The sequence below is a fragment of the Dysidea avara genome, chromosome 7 (assembly GCF_963678975.1).
Source record: "Dysidea avara chromosome 7, odDysAvar1.4, whole genome shotgun sequence".
NCBI lineage: Eukaryota > Metazoa > Porifera > Demospongiae > Dictyoceratida > Dysideidae > Dysidea > Dysidea avara.
This window is the reverse complement of record NC_089278.1, coordinates 17,941,070-17,956,297: the sequence shown is the minus strand read 5'-3', so window position 1 is coordinate 17,956,297 and position 15,228 is coordinate 17,941,070. Positions and strand designations below refer to the sequence as shown.

Sequence of the window (15,228 nt, the reverse complement as noted above, 5' to 3'; positions counted from 1 at the left end):
TACTATGTAGTGACCTAGCTACTATGTAGTGACCTAGCTACTATGTAGTGATGCTCATGTACTCATGAGGGTCACTACAACTATCAATTATCAAAGTCACTCAGACTTCAAAAAATAGTGAGCATTGTGGCAGAAATTATCTAGTAGTGAAATTCTGGCACTTAGCTACTAATTTTTTACAGTGAGCTAACAAGCTAGTTTACCTGCACATGCTACAATAAACCAAATCCCAGGTGATAGATTTTTCTAGGAGCCAAAGTAGCTTCCTATGCATATTGAGTCCCTAAATTTCAAGGCTGGTTCTGTTAAAAGAGGCTTGCACCGTCCTGGATGTGATCATTAACACTCTAGTTGGTTGTACCAACAATGTCATACATGTAGCCAAACACACAGTAAACTTGACAATTACTTACATATCTGTGAGCCTGACAAGTTACTACAACTGAGCACTTTGCCCACGTGTCAGTGATCTTTAACATCAGTGCGAGTGGGTGCTTTATAAACCAAAATAAATTAATTGGTATATATGAGCAAGATGGTACAGGTGTGTAGTGCATGGGGCACACGAAACTGCTAATCAACTTTTCATTTTCTTTACGCTATAATTATATTCATGCAGTTGTCAAAAAATATCGATGTGTATTGTACATCCACCATTTCCATCTCCCACTTTTAAAAGCAGCACTCCTAGACACATACTGCTCATCTCTTCACCATTACCTCCTGGTCACCCAAAAGCCATTAGTTTTCTTTCTACCTTGTTCTACCTACCATATAGGTCTCTAAAAACTATGATTCTGCTGAGTCTGCAAGTCCTCTCACCCTCGGAGTGAACAAAATAATATCGACATTTATATCACATAATCAAATAGATTTCTATTTAGAGGTAATAAAATAATATTGTATTTCACAAAATTACACATTACGACAAGATTTATAAACATCAATTTTGAATCAGTTTAGTTAAATTACTTATACAGAAATAGCATCACTGTTTATAGAAATATATTAAATAGTTGTCATTTCCTGATTTTTGTGATAACAACGTTCACAGACACGAACACGTTTCTTGACCTGTAGTCTCAACACCACTGACTCATAACTGCTACACCTGAAATAACAAGACGTTAAAACTGCTCTTAACAAACTCTCAAATTAAGGACACAACTAACAGACACAAACTACAATAAGGACAAATGGTTCCTACAAGTCTGAACGTACACAATTTTACTTCTGAAAGAGGAAAATCTCTTTATTGGGGTGAAAATCAAGACAGGTACTTTGACAATACCAGACAAATATTTATACAAAGCTTAGATACCATTGAATTATTACATTGGTGCTTACTTTGAACAGAAAATATTTCCACAGTCTCTACAGTGGTGTTTACGTTCAGTGAAGGTGAACAATATTCCACACTTTGTACACTTGTCTGTCACCTCATCCTTGATCCAGTGGTCTGCCATACGACCTGAACAATAACAACAACAACAATATGGAACTGTACAATTCTATATACTACAGCATTATAGGGAAATGTTACTTAAAGGTGAGAACTAGTATTACAGTGCATTCAACAAGCATTTTTGGCACATTTTTTTAATGTGGACACGCCCACATTATGGACGACACGAGTTAACCACTCTATAACAAAGCTTACCCCTTTAGGTCTTTAGTATACATTGTGATTAGTCTTAAAACACTTGTAAGTTTGCCCTACTCGACTTTTCTGTGATATCTGTAGGACTTGTCCGTTATGACGTCATGTAATTACTTATCAAGATGGTGGCGTACATAGCTCATTAAACAGAGTTAAGCAAAAGCCATGAATTCCTTAAAAGAAGCCAGCTACTAGCATTATTAGTACAGTGGAAACTGAAGTAAGCCACGAAATAAGATTCACTGAAGCCATAAACTACAGTATTATCTTTGCGTAATTGATAGCCACATAACCAGCAAACTACAGTTGATGGGATTAGCCTTTTTAGTAAACTAAATCACTAGCTGTTTCTTGTGAGAAATGCCTGTGGGGCAAAGTATCAGTATCGGCCATTTCTGGCCTCAAATGTATAGGTATCAGATCGGTAGTGAAAAAGTGGTATCAGTGCATCACTAGTTACAACTATAAAATATGGAACAGCAAATTCAAGCAAATGTTTTGATATGTATAGTAACTACAGCGGCGGAAGTTTATGGTGGGAATAGGGCTGCTGCAATATGTCTTGCATCTCTCTGTGAAGGTAATAAAAGTACTCACTAGTCAAATTTTTTGTTTTTGTGATGGTGTGAACAGTATCTCAAACATTAAAAAAATTCAAAATCATCCTATTTATTCTGGATATAATATGCACTCTATTCATACCTGATGATTCAACTGATGACCAGGCATATATTCTACCTCTGGAGTCACCAACAAATAATTTCTTATGGTCCCTACAACACACACACACAGTCACTACATTACACCATTGATAGAGTGACTCACTTTGATATACAGAATGCTGTGATCTCTGCAGGAGCAGTGTTGTCATTTCTTGTAAAGGAAGTGTGAAGTGTTAGCTTGTCCGTTTGTACTAACTTTCTCTTCCATTTTATATCTGTAGGGTAAAGAGTTTCAATGAAAACTAACATAATGACACTAGTGTACAACAAGTACAAGGGAAAACATGAAGCTTACTACAATAAAAAGTGAAGGGAGTTCAGCCCCTGACACACAAATTTAGTCTATCTAGCCTGGAGTTTAACTTGCTATGTACCACTCTGCGTGGGCAGTTCAAAGGCACCGCCAGTGCCATAATTTGTATATTGCACTGCTGCAGACCGCAGCGAGTGCATTATAACTTATAACGCACTGGTTGCGGTTTTGTAGACCACAACGAGTGCATTATAAGTTATAATGCACCGACCGCAGTGCAATATACAGATATTGCACTGGCTGCGGTTTTGTGCAGCATAGCACAAGTGCCGGTGGCGAAGACCACTACAACACCTCACCTAATAGGTGGAAAGACACTACACAGATCACTCGAATCCTTTTATAGCCTGACATGTAAAGGTCGATTGTGGGCCATAACATCACCAATACGTATGTTTACAAGCAGCCAATGGCGATCGAAAAAGCCAACGCGGGTGGCCACAACTCTAGTCTACATATATATAAATGTACTTATACACCTTACTAGTCTGGTGCCATCTTAGCCCAGATTAAACTGTAGTCCACTTCGACAATGACTCAATAAAACAATATATTCTAAATAATACTAACCTTTACGTTCGATTGTGGTAACCAGTTTTGTCATGCCACCAGATTCGAGTTTAGCCAGTGTGAATAGTAAGAATTAGGCTAGTATCGTTTAGTAGTTAGGTTTTGTTTACTTAAACCATCTATTTAGCTGATTTTTTTCGCTCGAGAGAATCACTATGGCGATTAGTCTGGTGCTTAGTCTATATGGCACGCTGGCATGCTGAGCACTACATGATGAGAGTGGAACAGCGAATGCAGGTTAGTGAAATAATTATCCCATAGCGTACTAGCTTTCAATATCTCAGGTGGCTACAGTACTGCAGGGGGAACGTCATCGCAACGTCAGGCTTGGTTACCCACAATCGATGTTAGAAACCTGGCCTTTATAAATGTTACAGCTGTCTTGTGAGACTCTCCCCACCTATTAGGTGAGTGGTACATAACAGTTATACAACGTGCACTCGTGCTCTGCCTGTATAAACGCACTTGCCTTCGGGCCTGACGGCCCTCAGGCTCGTGCGTTTATATCAGGCAGAGCACTCGTGGCCGTTGTATAACTATATAATATTGGTTGTCCCAGACAACCAAACATGGCTAAAGTAGAAGGCACTTACATAACACACTAGGGCTGAGCGATACTGCCATTTTAGTATCACGATCGATACTAAAGCCATTCACGATACTGAATAGTTCACGATACTTACAAATAAGTCAATCATAGCTGGTGCTACATAGTGTATTCCTCAGTATTCCTGCAGGAAGTCTTTAAAAGTAGCATCAAACTAGCCACTATCATCCTTGTTTACAGTAACAGTTATTGTAACACATGCTTTGAGGTTATGTTATGGTGTTCACACCTCTCTACAGGGGTAACCAGGTTATGACTTACAAGGATTCTTGAGCCTAGTACAGCATAACAAATGGATTTTTAATGACAATAATGTACAGGCATGGTATCACGATAGTTAATAACAAAATATCGCGATATCGATACTTTCAAAATATCGCGATATATCGTTAAAACGGTAGTATCACTCAGCCCTATAACACACTACTACATACATATCACTTATTCTAGCCTTGTTTAACTTTCATGGTTAACATGCAAGTCACACAGACACACCTTCTTGTTGGTCTAGCTGTGAGGAATCTTCCGGCGACAGTTTGGTGTCACTCTTGGAGACACTTCCTTCATCAATAATTGATGAGTCATCAGCTGATGTTGATATGATAGAGGATTGGTGAGTAATAAACACATCTTCTAGTAGTGAGCCATGAGACTCCATTGAGAAGTGTCTACCTACAATGGGACAGTTGGTGATGATAGCACAATTATGGATATCAAACACTCCATAACAAACTTGTATGTAAACCTTAGTATAAGTGACTGAATTTGATCAATCTACACACAATAGCACTTTTGTAATAAAATTTGTTTAAAAACACACAATGGGTAAAATGCAAGTTCAAGAAAAACATTACAAAAGTTTCTTTTGCCTTACTGGTCGGTAAATTAATGGTTGTATTACACGCTGCCATCCGCATTTCTCTAAAAAACTGAAACCAAAATTTTCACAGAACTGCACTTGCATGCACATGCGCAAGTTCATCTTTCCATAATCGCCAGCCTAGTCGCACATGATGTTCATTAAAAACCTCTATGGTTGTCTTATTAACATGTCTTCTTTATCGCGTCCCTCCTTGTCTAGAAAGACTCACAAGGCCAAATCGGCAAGAAAGTGGAAGCAGCGACTCCACAGGTTTGCCGCGGGGGAGAAATTTGGTAGAGGAGGTACCTACCAAGGGTTCTCGCTGGGATAAAGCTGTTCAAACAATAGTCGCCTGTCCCGCTCACCGAGATGGTAAAAGGGATTCATGCATTTGCCAGTATCATCGACCAGTAAGTTATAGCTAATATCCTACAGAATTTGTCATACATTTATGAATAATTCAGTTTAGTAAGCTATAATTTCCTGCAGAATTTGTTATACATTAATTTTCATGGCCCTAGTCGTTCATTTACATATTTAGGGCCAGGTTTCCCCCTCAGCTGCATCCTGTGGTCAAAGACCTATTACCGGCATTACTGGACAGGTAATATATGCTATGCAACTATTGTAATTACTACACTTTGGCCTAGTCAGGGCCAATCTACTCTTGTGTCTAGGGTAAGTAGGGTATTAATGTGGTAAAGTCGTCTCAGTGTGTTCTTTGCAGAGTTTTCCCGGGCACTCAGAACATGTGCTACATGTCTCCTCCACTACTAATCCTGTTACCACCACCAGTACATTGTTGAATATTATGGCAACTTCTGCTGCTGCTGTAGCCACCACTGTTGTCAGTGCTGCTACTGCTATGGTGACCAGTGGCAGTGAAACAAGAACAATGCTAACTTCATCAGTTAGTGAGTATCCATTGATATTCTCTATCTCACAATACTTTGCAATTATATTCTGGATACCACCATGTTATTCAGCAGCAGCAGCAACAGCACCTGCTGAGGAGTGGTACAACTACCAGCAAGGTTGGTTGGCATATACAACTGTACAGTATCACCTACTACCATCATGTGCACAAGTAGAACATTGTACCACTCTCTTCCTCTGCTGCTACCACCTGCAGTAACAGTACCGCTGCAACAGTAACTGCTACTAGCAATAGCAGTATATGTACAATGACAACAAGTAGCACTGTTAATGTACCTTCACCAGTAAGCCATCTTGTGTTTTATTAGGCTATTCGTATTTGTTTATATTCAAGGCAGCAACTAGCCAACATGATCAGTCTGGTAGGAAAGGTGGTGCAACTGCTTGCAAGGCAAATAATTATTGTACAACAATTTCAAATAGATGTGAACATTCCTGTAGACCAGAATGGTTGTTGCTCCATCAACACCATGGTGGGAGGATAGTCACGCTGTTGTCACCACAAGCATCACAACCACAACTTACTCATCCAAACCTGGCGTTACCATTTTGAGTGCAGATCCTCTCTCCAGTCTCTCTTTAGCACCAGTCACTAGCTCTACTGTGAGTCATGTGGTGTGTGTTAGCACTCATGATATAGTCCATTATTACATGCAGGCTCCTCATCTCCACCTGCCATCTGCCCAACACATATCTTTCAGCCAGCAGTTTCCAGTACTAATCACTTAGTTGTTTGCACATATTTAGGCCACCTGTTTCTACTGTCTCCTCTGTTAAGACCACAGTACAGCCAGAAGATTCTGCCTTCCTCCATATGCATACTACAGCCACACCCATTACAGTGGAGGTAAAAGTCTATGTGTTAAGAAGTGATAAACAATCAACATTGTTTTACAGAGCATCATCTTTTGAGGCTGTTGGACCATCCACTGCTGCAAGTCTTGAACTGGCTCCTTTTGAGGTTAGGTATTTATTTTTTAATTACAATTACCTATTTCGTAACACAATGTAGGATCCTGCCGATCGCATTCCTAATGCTTGGAAGTTATCGAAGCATCGGGATGGGTCGGTGACAGTCAAGATGTCAAAGGCAGACCAGCAGTGGATTGGAGAGAAACTACTCAAAGTTGATGCTCCCTCAACACTGTGGTGGTATCCACCTCCCGTCAAGTCAGTTCCCATGAAACAGCCACAGTCTGATGTGTATTTTACACAAAGACTCTTTCTGTGGATGCCCAGGAGGGCTTGGGTAGTGGAATTCAAGTGCCCAACATGCTTGTCAGGCTCACCGACATAAGAATAGTACACCTGGCAGATTTTTTATTGTTTAGTATAGATCAATGGGTCTTTACAAGAAGACTCTAAGGAGGGTAGTTGACCATACTGACTACTGTTTTCTTGCAACCGAAGAGCTTGCTTGTAATAGTTGAAAGAAGACATTTTTGAGCTGGGACGAGAGGTAAAGCTCCTTATTAACATATGATAGTGGTCATTGTTGCTCAACATTCCAGAGTAGTTAGTCAGCTGGCAATGGCCAAGATGGTGCAGTTCCCAGCCAATTTCACCAAGAAATACACCTGTGATGTGGCTGTAAATGTGGCCTTGAGGGGTCGGACACTGGTAACAGTTCAACAGCACTCCAGGATAGAATACTAGAACAACACACAGAGGAGTGGATGAAGAAGCAGCTAGTGTATTATGGAGAGCGTCAGCTGTACAGGTGTGATTTTCTTTTACTCTTTCCTAAATTATTGTTCTTGTGGCTTAATTCAAAAGTCAAGGGTTGACTGGGCAGTGGCTTCAAGGAACTCCTCCTGTGTTTGACCAACCAATACCAATGGAGACTATCCGATGTGCCAGGTATGAATTATTGCTTTCATAAACTGTACTTTATTAAAGCTGGTTTCTGAAGGTGTATGCCATGGACATTCTCTGGTGGTTGCCAGAAATTCTTGCCACCTGCACTTCTTCCTTTGGGTGAATCTTAAAAATTGATTCGACCAAGAAGATAAGTAGGAAGTTGCAGGGGAGGGCCGCTGGGAGTGCTTCATGGTGTACGAACGTGGGGAATGAGCGGGGCGAGGTGCTGACCTCTGTATTAACAGAGTCAGAGGGGTTGGATGGCCTTTGTCCGATGGCAGTTGGACTAATTCAAAGGTAGCTTTTAATTATCTTTCTATGCTCTATTGCCTTGTGCACAGGTATGAGAAGGCAAAGCAGAATGCACCCCAGCTGTTGTACAATTGCTGCAGCATCACTGGCACATCCAAGTGTGCACGACTATTTATGGAATGGAGTCAACTGCAGTTATATAGGCAGAAACTGTTGAGTCTGCATCCATGCTGTAATCGGTATATAGGTGAGGCTGGATATATGGCATTTAATGAGGAGGATAGCTTGTGAAGTGACTCAGAATCCCCACCTCTATGGGCCACTCATGTCTTGCCTCTTGGACATGATATTTGAATGGGATGTGACAGATCATGGGTGAGGTGCCACCTAATATGACACTCATTGCATTGCCATGCTACAGTCGGCTCTGTAAGACAAAGAGGGGGTGTTTAGTGGAAGCAGGAGTGGGAGATCCTTCTCACAGTGCCGTATTAAAGGACGTCACTAGAGAGGAGCTGGCTCGCCACTGCAGGAGGCAAACAAGGGGGGCTGAGGTTATCTTGCAGCTTTGAAGAATTGCTACTTGCTTTTGCACTGCCACCGACTCTTATGGTAAGCCTTTGTTTGGTGAACAGATGGTCACCATCTGGGAAGAAGAAAAGAAACATATCCCATGCATTCAAGATCCCCCAGAGGTGACCTTGTACACAATCATGGGGTACATCAACAAGGGTGGAGAGAGGCTGTCAGTGTACAGGTGTGCTTGAGGCACAACATCCCTTGAATCCTTTCATCTCCACCTGGCAAGGTACATTTGCATGTATGCCAAAGAATGTTACTGCAAAAAGACAATATTATCGATACATAGATTCATTCCAGGCTCTTCAGCTAGTGATGTACATTTTCAGATGTACTTGCTGGAGGGCTTGTCCAGGTGGAATCAGACTCACAGACAGACAGCAGTGCAGCAACAGTCCAAGTATGTAAGGACATTTAACCTGGAGCTTGCATGCAAGGTTAGTGGACAACATTGTTACAAAGATCATTGCAAATGTGCTAGGTCAACCAACTCAGCTCTACTTTCCATGACACCAGGCTGCTCCCTCATCACCATGCCCCAACAAGCCACAATGAAGGGGAGCGCTTTGGGGTGGATTATCTGTTCCACAAAGCTGGTCAACTGCTTTCCTTCCAGGACCTGTACGAGGCAGGTGGTGATGATGATGACAGTGGATCGGATGAGAGTTTTGTTGACCAGAGTGCCAATGATCCATCCATTCAAGAACAAGATTTGTTGATGGTGTGTGAGGGAGCTGAAGAGGAAGAAGATGATGACGATCATCAACAGATATGATCTAGCTACCGTGTTGCACTTAAATGGTAAAATCAGGCTACCTCTGGAAACACTGATATGTCTAGTGTTGCTGACGTGTCGGGGATTCCTGGTTGGGATAAGGTTGGGCAGTTGGCACAAATGTTGGTGCAACTGAAAGGCATTGCTTTGTCAGCCTCTCAGGCAGACCAACTCAAAGTCCTTTATGATGCTCTACATGATTATGACAAGAGAGGAGTTAAAAGCTCACCTCAAAGCTATACCACAGCTTCAAGATCACTTTAGCCATCAAAGAAGAGCAGGAGACAGTCAAGAGCTGTTGAGAAGGTAAGTAATACATGTATGCAATGCACATATTATGAAGTTTCATTATATTTTGTAATTGTAACATGAGCATAGTACAATGATTAGTTACAAATTAAATTAGAATGTAAGTAAACAAGTAAATTAATTAAGTATAAGTAATTAAGTAATTGAAGAGATCACTGGTATTCATGTACTACAGATCTTTCCTTTCTGGGAATACTCCTGGTCCAGCAAGTAGCAGGATTGTTGAGGCAGACTTTATCTTGCTGTGCCAGAACCATCCAGAAGACTCGAGTAGTTCTAGTGCAGGTATGAAAATAACATTGAATACTGTAATAGTATGAACAGGTGGCCTGAAACAACAATACCTGTCCAAATGGAAACTGATTTTGAGGGATTACAATGCCAACTGGTCTTGGTTGTTTAACTCTTGGCGGGTGTTGGAGGAGACTAACCTGGCACTTTACCCAGTCAACCAGACTGGTTTGGTAAGTTACACAAGTTCCTTCACATGCATGGGTTATGTTTAATTGCTTGACTCCAACAGCAACGCTGGTATAAGCACAATGCCAGGTGAGAGGAGATTGGATCAAGAATGCAGGGGATAGAAGTACCAAAACCATCAATAAGTGCTGCTGTCAGTCTACCTCCTGGAACACATATTCCACAATCTCCTCTTGCTCCTCCTTCACCTGTGCACCAATTCTCAGAGCTGGAGGACACATCTGGACAGGCAAGGATAATGGTCACAGTAACTACAGGCACTTGTGTAGGGCCACAAGTTGTTGTGAGCAGCAGTCCAAGTGTGACTCCACCAGTGTTCTGTCAGAGTACAACAGCCTCAACATCAGGCACTGATACCACCAACTTGCAGGTATGCACTTCATGTACATATATATGTAAAGTGATCTGGATTGTTTGTAGGCAGTGACTGGGCCAATTGTTGGAGAGGAGGTGGAAGTGACACCTTGTATGTTGTACATATTTTAGTATTCTGTTACAGTTTTATCCTGTAGTAACCTTGTCGAGAAGTTCTGAGTGGCGGCAGAGGAAGGCACAGGTACAGGCTTCTACTGACTTGGAAGTTCCGCCTTCTGCACAGCGCAAGGAACACAAAGAATATTGTTGCAAGAAGTGTGGCCTAAAGATGAGTTGTGAGTATCAGATTTTGGTGTAAATTAACTTTATTTATTAATACTCTAACTTGGTAGTGGGAGACAGGTCACTCAGTTTTATGGCATGAAGTACTGTCTCAATGTCCCAGGGCAAGTGCCATGAGGGCTGAAAGGAGAGAAGAACGGCTGCGGAGTCAGCAGCAACAACAGGTGCCCCAACCTCTGTTGGGTAGTACAGAGGTGCCACCAAGACAGCAACTACCAGTGCCCCCTACTGTGCAGAAACCACCATTGCCATCTACTGTGCAGCGACTGCCAGTGCCAACTGCTGTGCAGTGACCGCAAGTGCCAACTGCTGTGCAGCAACCGCCAGTGCTACCTGCAGTGCAGCGACTACCATTGCCATCTACACAGCAAATTCCTAGGCTGCCTACAGTTCAAGTATTGCTTAGGCTGCCTACAGTTCCAGTGCCACCTACAGTTTGTGTGTTATCTAGCTTTAAGCAACCCACAGTACGACAGCCTAGACAACACCCTGCGCCACCTCAATGATGCTAGCAGGTAACAGGTGTGCTATGTTTCCATATTTCATTGCTTTTTATGTAGCAATAACATGACCAGCTGTTAGGTTGGATGTGATCCCTGTACTAACTGATCTTTAATTTTATTTGTACAGTCATTTAATAATTACATGATACCTACCTTGAAACAATTAATGTGCTTACAACTGTTGTATACTTTACTGCAAGCAGTGATTGATGGTTTGTGCATTACATCACTCAATTATTACGTGGCAGGCCTTAATTTAATTTTTAAGGTGCCAAGGACAAATGTCCCTACATATTCACAAATGTACAGATATACAGTAAAATTGTACAGACATGAGCACTTTACACTGCTGGAATTGGAATAGGGAGTTTCCATTGAAGCTTTGAAGTTAAATACAACCATATAGCTGCAACATATCACCAGGCTGTGGTCATTACAGCTGTTGATGATAGCAGTACACAAAGGGGAGGTGGCATTGGTAAATCATTGGGTTGGGAAAATGTAGATCTCCTAGCAACCAAGTGACAGTTATTGTTAGCACTACAAACAAACATGTACACATCAGCTTTTATGGTACCACTATTGGTTTTGCAAGGACATGTGTGTCTGCCCAAAACTAATTATGTGCAGACATTGTGCTATTTGTGTGGATTTTGTCTGTTGACCACACATTAATTTAAGGCCTGCATGGTAATTGAAATAAAATATCGTTTTTACGAAAAAAGTTGCTTTAAAGAATTCTCCCGCTTTCTTCCCCTGTTTCCCCCCACCTTGGAGAAATATAGCTGCCAGCTTTAGAATTTGCTAAGCCATTTTATACACACAACACTCCAAACTACTTCATGTCAGCCTCTTAATTGCTGCTTTCAAAACAACAATAATTGACGAGAACTGGTGCTTTCAGCGTGGTATGGTTGTAGACATTCACTAATCCATTGTATTGCCTATTTATACATACAATACTCCAGCGGACTACTCTATTCCAGCCTCTTAATTGCTGCTATCAAAAACATTTTACACTTACTATTGGCAAAAAAAATGTCTACAACACAAGGTATTCCGAGGCAGTCACCCATCCAAGCATTAATCCTACCCAATGCTGCTTAACTTCAGTGATCAGACGAAAACTGGTCCTTTCAGCATAGTACGGTTGTAGACGCTTGCTAAGCCATTGTACTGCCTATTTATAAGAGAATTTGCAGGGAAAACACTATAGACAAACTATAAAACAGTTGAGAAGATACTTCTGTGTGTAACAAGTTGTTGAAAGCAGTTTGTTCGAAATGCGCTTCCTTCTAAAATTTGGTGGATTCACATATTAATAGCGAACACAGTGAGCCAAGGTTCAATGCTGTATGCTGTTGTATCAGTAAGTTAGGATGTGTTTATGTAAGCATCTTTAGATTATTTTCTTGGTGGTTTCTGAACATATTGATTTATTTGCTCATCCGGCTGTCTAATGCTGTATTTCCCACACTGCTTAACTCATGAAGTTGAAACTTACTCAGTCTATTCCTCTGTCTCTATAGACAACAAAGAACCAATAAAACGAATATCGAAAAATGTGTGGAAATGAATGGTTTTCTAAAATTGGGTCTTTTCACTTGGATAAATATACCGATTTTTTTTTGTTATAACATACAGCTATATGTGTGTGACTGTTCTATTAGGGTGACTGCTGTATTAGAGTATCTTAAGCCTACCAACACTGAAGCATTATCACTATTCCTTACTTTCACTGTGTTATTATCATAAATACAGCTAAACCAATAAGAGGTGTGGTCTCCGTGCTATCAATCAACCAAGATCATTAATGGGCATGGTCTTACAGGCATCTGCCAGGTGTCCATTCTTTTACAGTAGCGTAAATACTTTAAATAATTTGTGGCATCTAAATATGCTGATCAAGGAAGTGTTAATACGGAAAATTAACACCTGGATATGGTTTTGTTGCATGAAGAGATGATGACCAGCCTGACTAAAGATTAAAGGAAAGACAGGGCACACACTCGTCGGAACCCCAAAAGGTACATTCCCCGCTGATGAGTTTGCTATGGTGGTGTATGCTGCTTTCATTTGGCCTCCGGCCTTGCAACTGTAGGCAGGCAGGCGGGCAGGCAGGCGGGCAGGCAGGCGGGCAGGCAGGCGGGCGGGCAGGCAGGCAAAAGTTCAAGTTTAAGCGATTTAAAAAAAATTCTACATCCGGTTGCCTGTAAGTGTTTTCTTGTTTTTAATGCTGCATTTGATGTTAGATGGACTAATATTATTTCATAAAGGTGATTTTCGTCACATAAGATGTTTCTAGAATGACTTTTAAATTTGGCATTTTAGGGGCAATCCCTACACAGTACTACCGTACTGTTTGATAGTCATACATGTTAGTAGACAGATGTTTAAAACATCATGAGGCAAGCCTGAGCGAGTTGAGTTGCACAACATTGTATTTGTGCATGGTTGAGGTATGTTGTGTTTTTGTTTTGTAGGTGAAGCAGAAAGCAGATTTGAGCAAGACCTGAAAATTTGCTAGTATTAAAATATACTCATCGCTAGCTGTTTTTGGTACACTTCACATTTAATTGACTACAATCTACACATACCACATGGGACTGCATAATAATTAATGCATGAAATTCAATACCACTTGATTGATCAAAACATAGAAACTGTGGAGCGTTGGTGCCACTGGGGCCATGATCTATATGCATGAGCTGGTGTTGATCGTCTAATCTTATTCCCTGTCTTCTGCAGTTTCATTGGCCAACTGCATGCTCTCTTCTGCGAGTGTGCACATCGTCTACCAGGTGTCTACTTGCTTCTGCTTCATCTGGCATTTCTGCTGCCGTCCTCGCCCTGTCTCGTTCTATCCCGGCCTTCTTCCAAGACGGTTTTCTTTGTCCATGTCAATGTAGATAAGAAGTTGTGAGCCAAGTGACAAATTCTAAGCCATGTGGCACTTTTTTCCGTGTTCGTTACGTAGACTCTTGGGAATGGTAGTAAGTACAGTTGTACGTAAGGTTGAGCGCTACCAGTGTGGGGCTTTCCATGTTCGTTACATAAACTCTTGGGAATGGTCAGACGTACAGGTCGGACGTACGAAGTGACTACTGCCATTTGTGGGGCTCGCTCAGGCTTGCCCCAATTAGTACTTCCATAAAATTTTCTGGTAAGCTACATGATTTTGATAAAAGGCATATCTATAATAATCTAGATGTTAAACAATAATGCAAGTAAACAACAACAACAACAACACACATACCAGGAGAATCAGCAGTGGGAGATGCTATTGAACAACTTTTCTTATCTCTGTCCTTCACTAAATCTATTTTCCACATCTACAATAAACAGTGTGCACACATTTATTACAATATTATACCTCTGTACACAGGACAATTGGGAGTGAGATTTTAGGCCGATTTAATAAACTAATTATCTTGTAGGAGCTGGATCACTTGGCTTAAAAGTTTTGTCCCTATTATAAGTTTTCTTATTAGGCTGAAGAGTTGCCAAAACAGGTTTCACTGTACGTACACATTACACACTTCACACACACACACACACACACACACACACACACACACACACACACACACACACACACACACACACACACACACACACACACACACACACACACACACACACACACACACACACACACACACAGACTACATACCCTAACAATGCCGTCCGATGATCCTGTTACAATAACATTATCTTTGTCCCAGGATATCAACTGTGGACAGTAATAACAAGTTTTAAACGTTTGTATATCACCATAGAAACAAATACATGAACGCACAACATGTGCATGTACATACACATATAATACACTACATGCATACATTGCACCCAAGCTGTGTATATATGTATACAAGCGTGTACTTGCATACCACACAAGTGTGGTGTTTGCATACATGCATGAACAATGCACTTACACACGTACATACGTACGCACGTACGCACGCACGCACGCACGCACGCACGCACGCACACACAGAGCACACCTCAGACATAATACAACAGTTAATGTTGACATGATTCCTGGATGTTACTCTAATGGATGCCAGTAGGTTACCATTGACATTCCACACATACAAGTACTCTTTAGCACATGTTGCAATGTCCCCCTACAACAGACAAGAA

General features: G+C 41.2%; 2 protein-coding genes and 1 pseudogene across 4 annotated transcripts in view; 1 reads left to right on the top strand and 2 right to left on the bottom strand.

Moving 5' to 3' along the window:
* Positions 1-847: 847 nt before the first annotated feature.
* Positions 848-15,228, bottom strand: part of LOC136262043 (WD repeat and FYVE domain-containing protein 3-like) — a 128,003-nt gene continuing 113,622 nt past the window's right edge. The window contains exons 55-62 of the mRNA XM_066056173.1: positions 15,090-15,212; positions 14,759-14,818; positions 14,342-14,417; positions 4,368-4,544; positions 2,486-2,597; positions 2,363-2,433; positions 1,348-1,471; positions 848-1,111 (exon numbers count right to left, since the gene is read on the bottom strand). Coding sequence (XP_065912245.1) covers positions 1,009-1,111; positions 1,348-1,471; positions 2,363-2,433; positions 2,486-2,597; positions 4,368-4,544; positions 14,342-14,417; positions 14,759-14,818; positions 15,090-15,212 — 846 coding nt within the window. The 3' untranslated portion in view covers positions 848-1,008. The remainder of the gene's footprint in view (positions 1,112-1,347; positions 1,472-2,362; positions 2,434-2,485; positions 2,598-4,367; positions 4,545-14,341; positions 14,418-14,758; positions 14,819-15,089; positions 15,213-15,228) is intronic.
* LOC136262045 (uncharacterized) lies at positions 6,701-11,280 on the top strand. 3 transcript variants are annotated; one of them, XM_066056177.1, is made up of 15 exons: positions 6,701-7,129; positions 7,182-7,390; positions 7,447-7,530; positions 7,583-7,827; positions 7,872-8,157; positions 8,204-8,590; positions 8,651-8,798; positions 8,843-9,442; positions 9,621-9,730; positions 9,770-9,909; positions 9,969-10,295; positions 10,346-10,391; positions 10,438-10,575; positions 10,633-11,097; positions 11,143-11,280. In XM_066056177.1, exons 11-14 carry the CDS (start codon positions 10,017-10,019, stop codon positions 10,662-10,664), a joined length of 495 nt encoding a protein of 164 aa, XP_065912249.1. In that variant the 5' UTR covers positions 6,701-7,129; positions 7,182-7,390; positions 7,447-7,530; positions 7,583-7,827; positions 7,872-8,157; positions 8,204-8,590; positions 8,651-8,798; positions 8,843-9,442; positions 9,621-9,730; positions 9,770-9,909; positions 9,969-10,016; the 3' UTR covers positions 10,665-11,097; positions 11,143-11,280. The 3 variants fall into 3 exon arrangements, with proteins under 3 accessions (XP_065912249.1, XP_065912248.1, XP_065912250.1); XM_066056176.1 differs by having other exon boundaries at positions 7,872-8,590; XM_066056178.1 differs by lacking the exons at positions 6,701-7,129; positions 7,182-7,390; positions 7,447-7,530; ... (1 more) ...; positions 7,872-8,157; positions 8,204-8,590 and having other exon boundaries at positions 8,624-8,798.
* On the bottom strand, positions 12,125-12,243 carry LOC136262618 (5S ribosomal RNA; annotated as a pseudogene).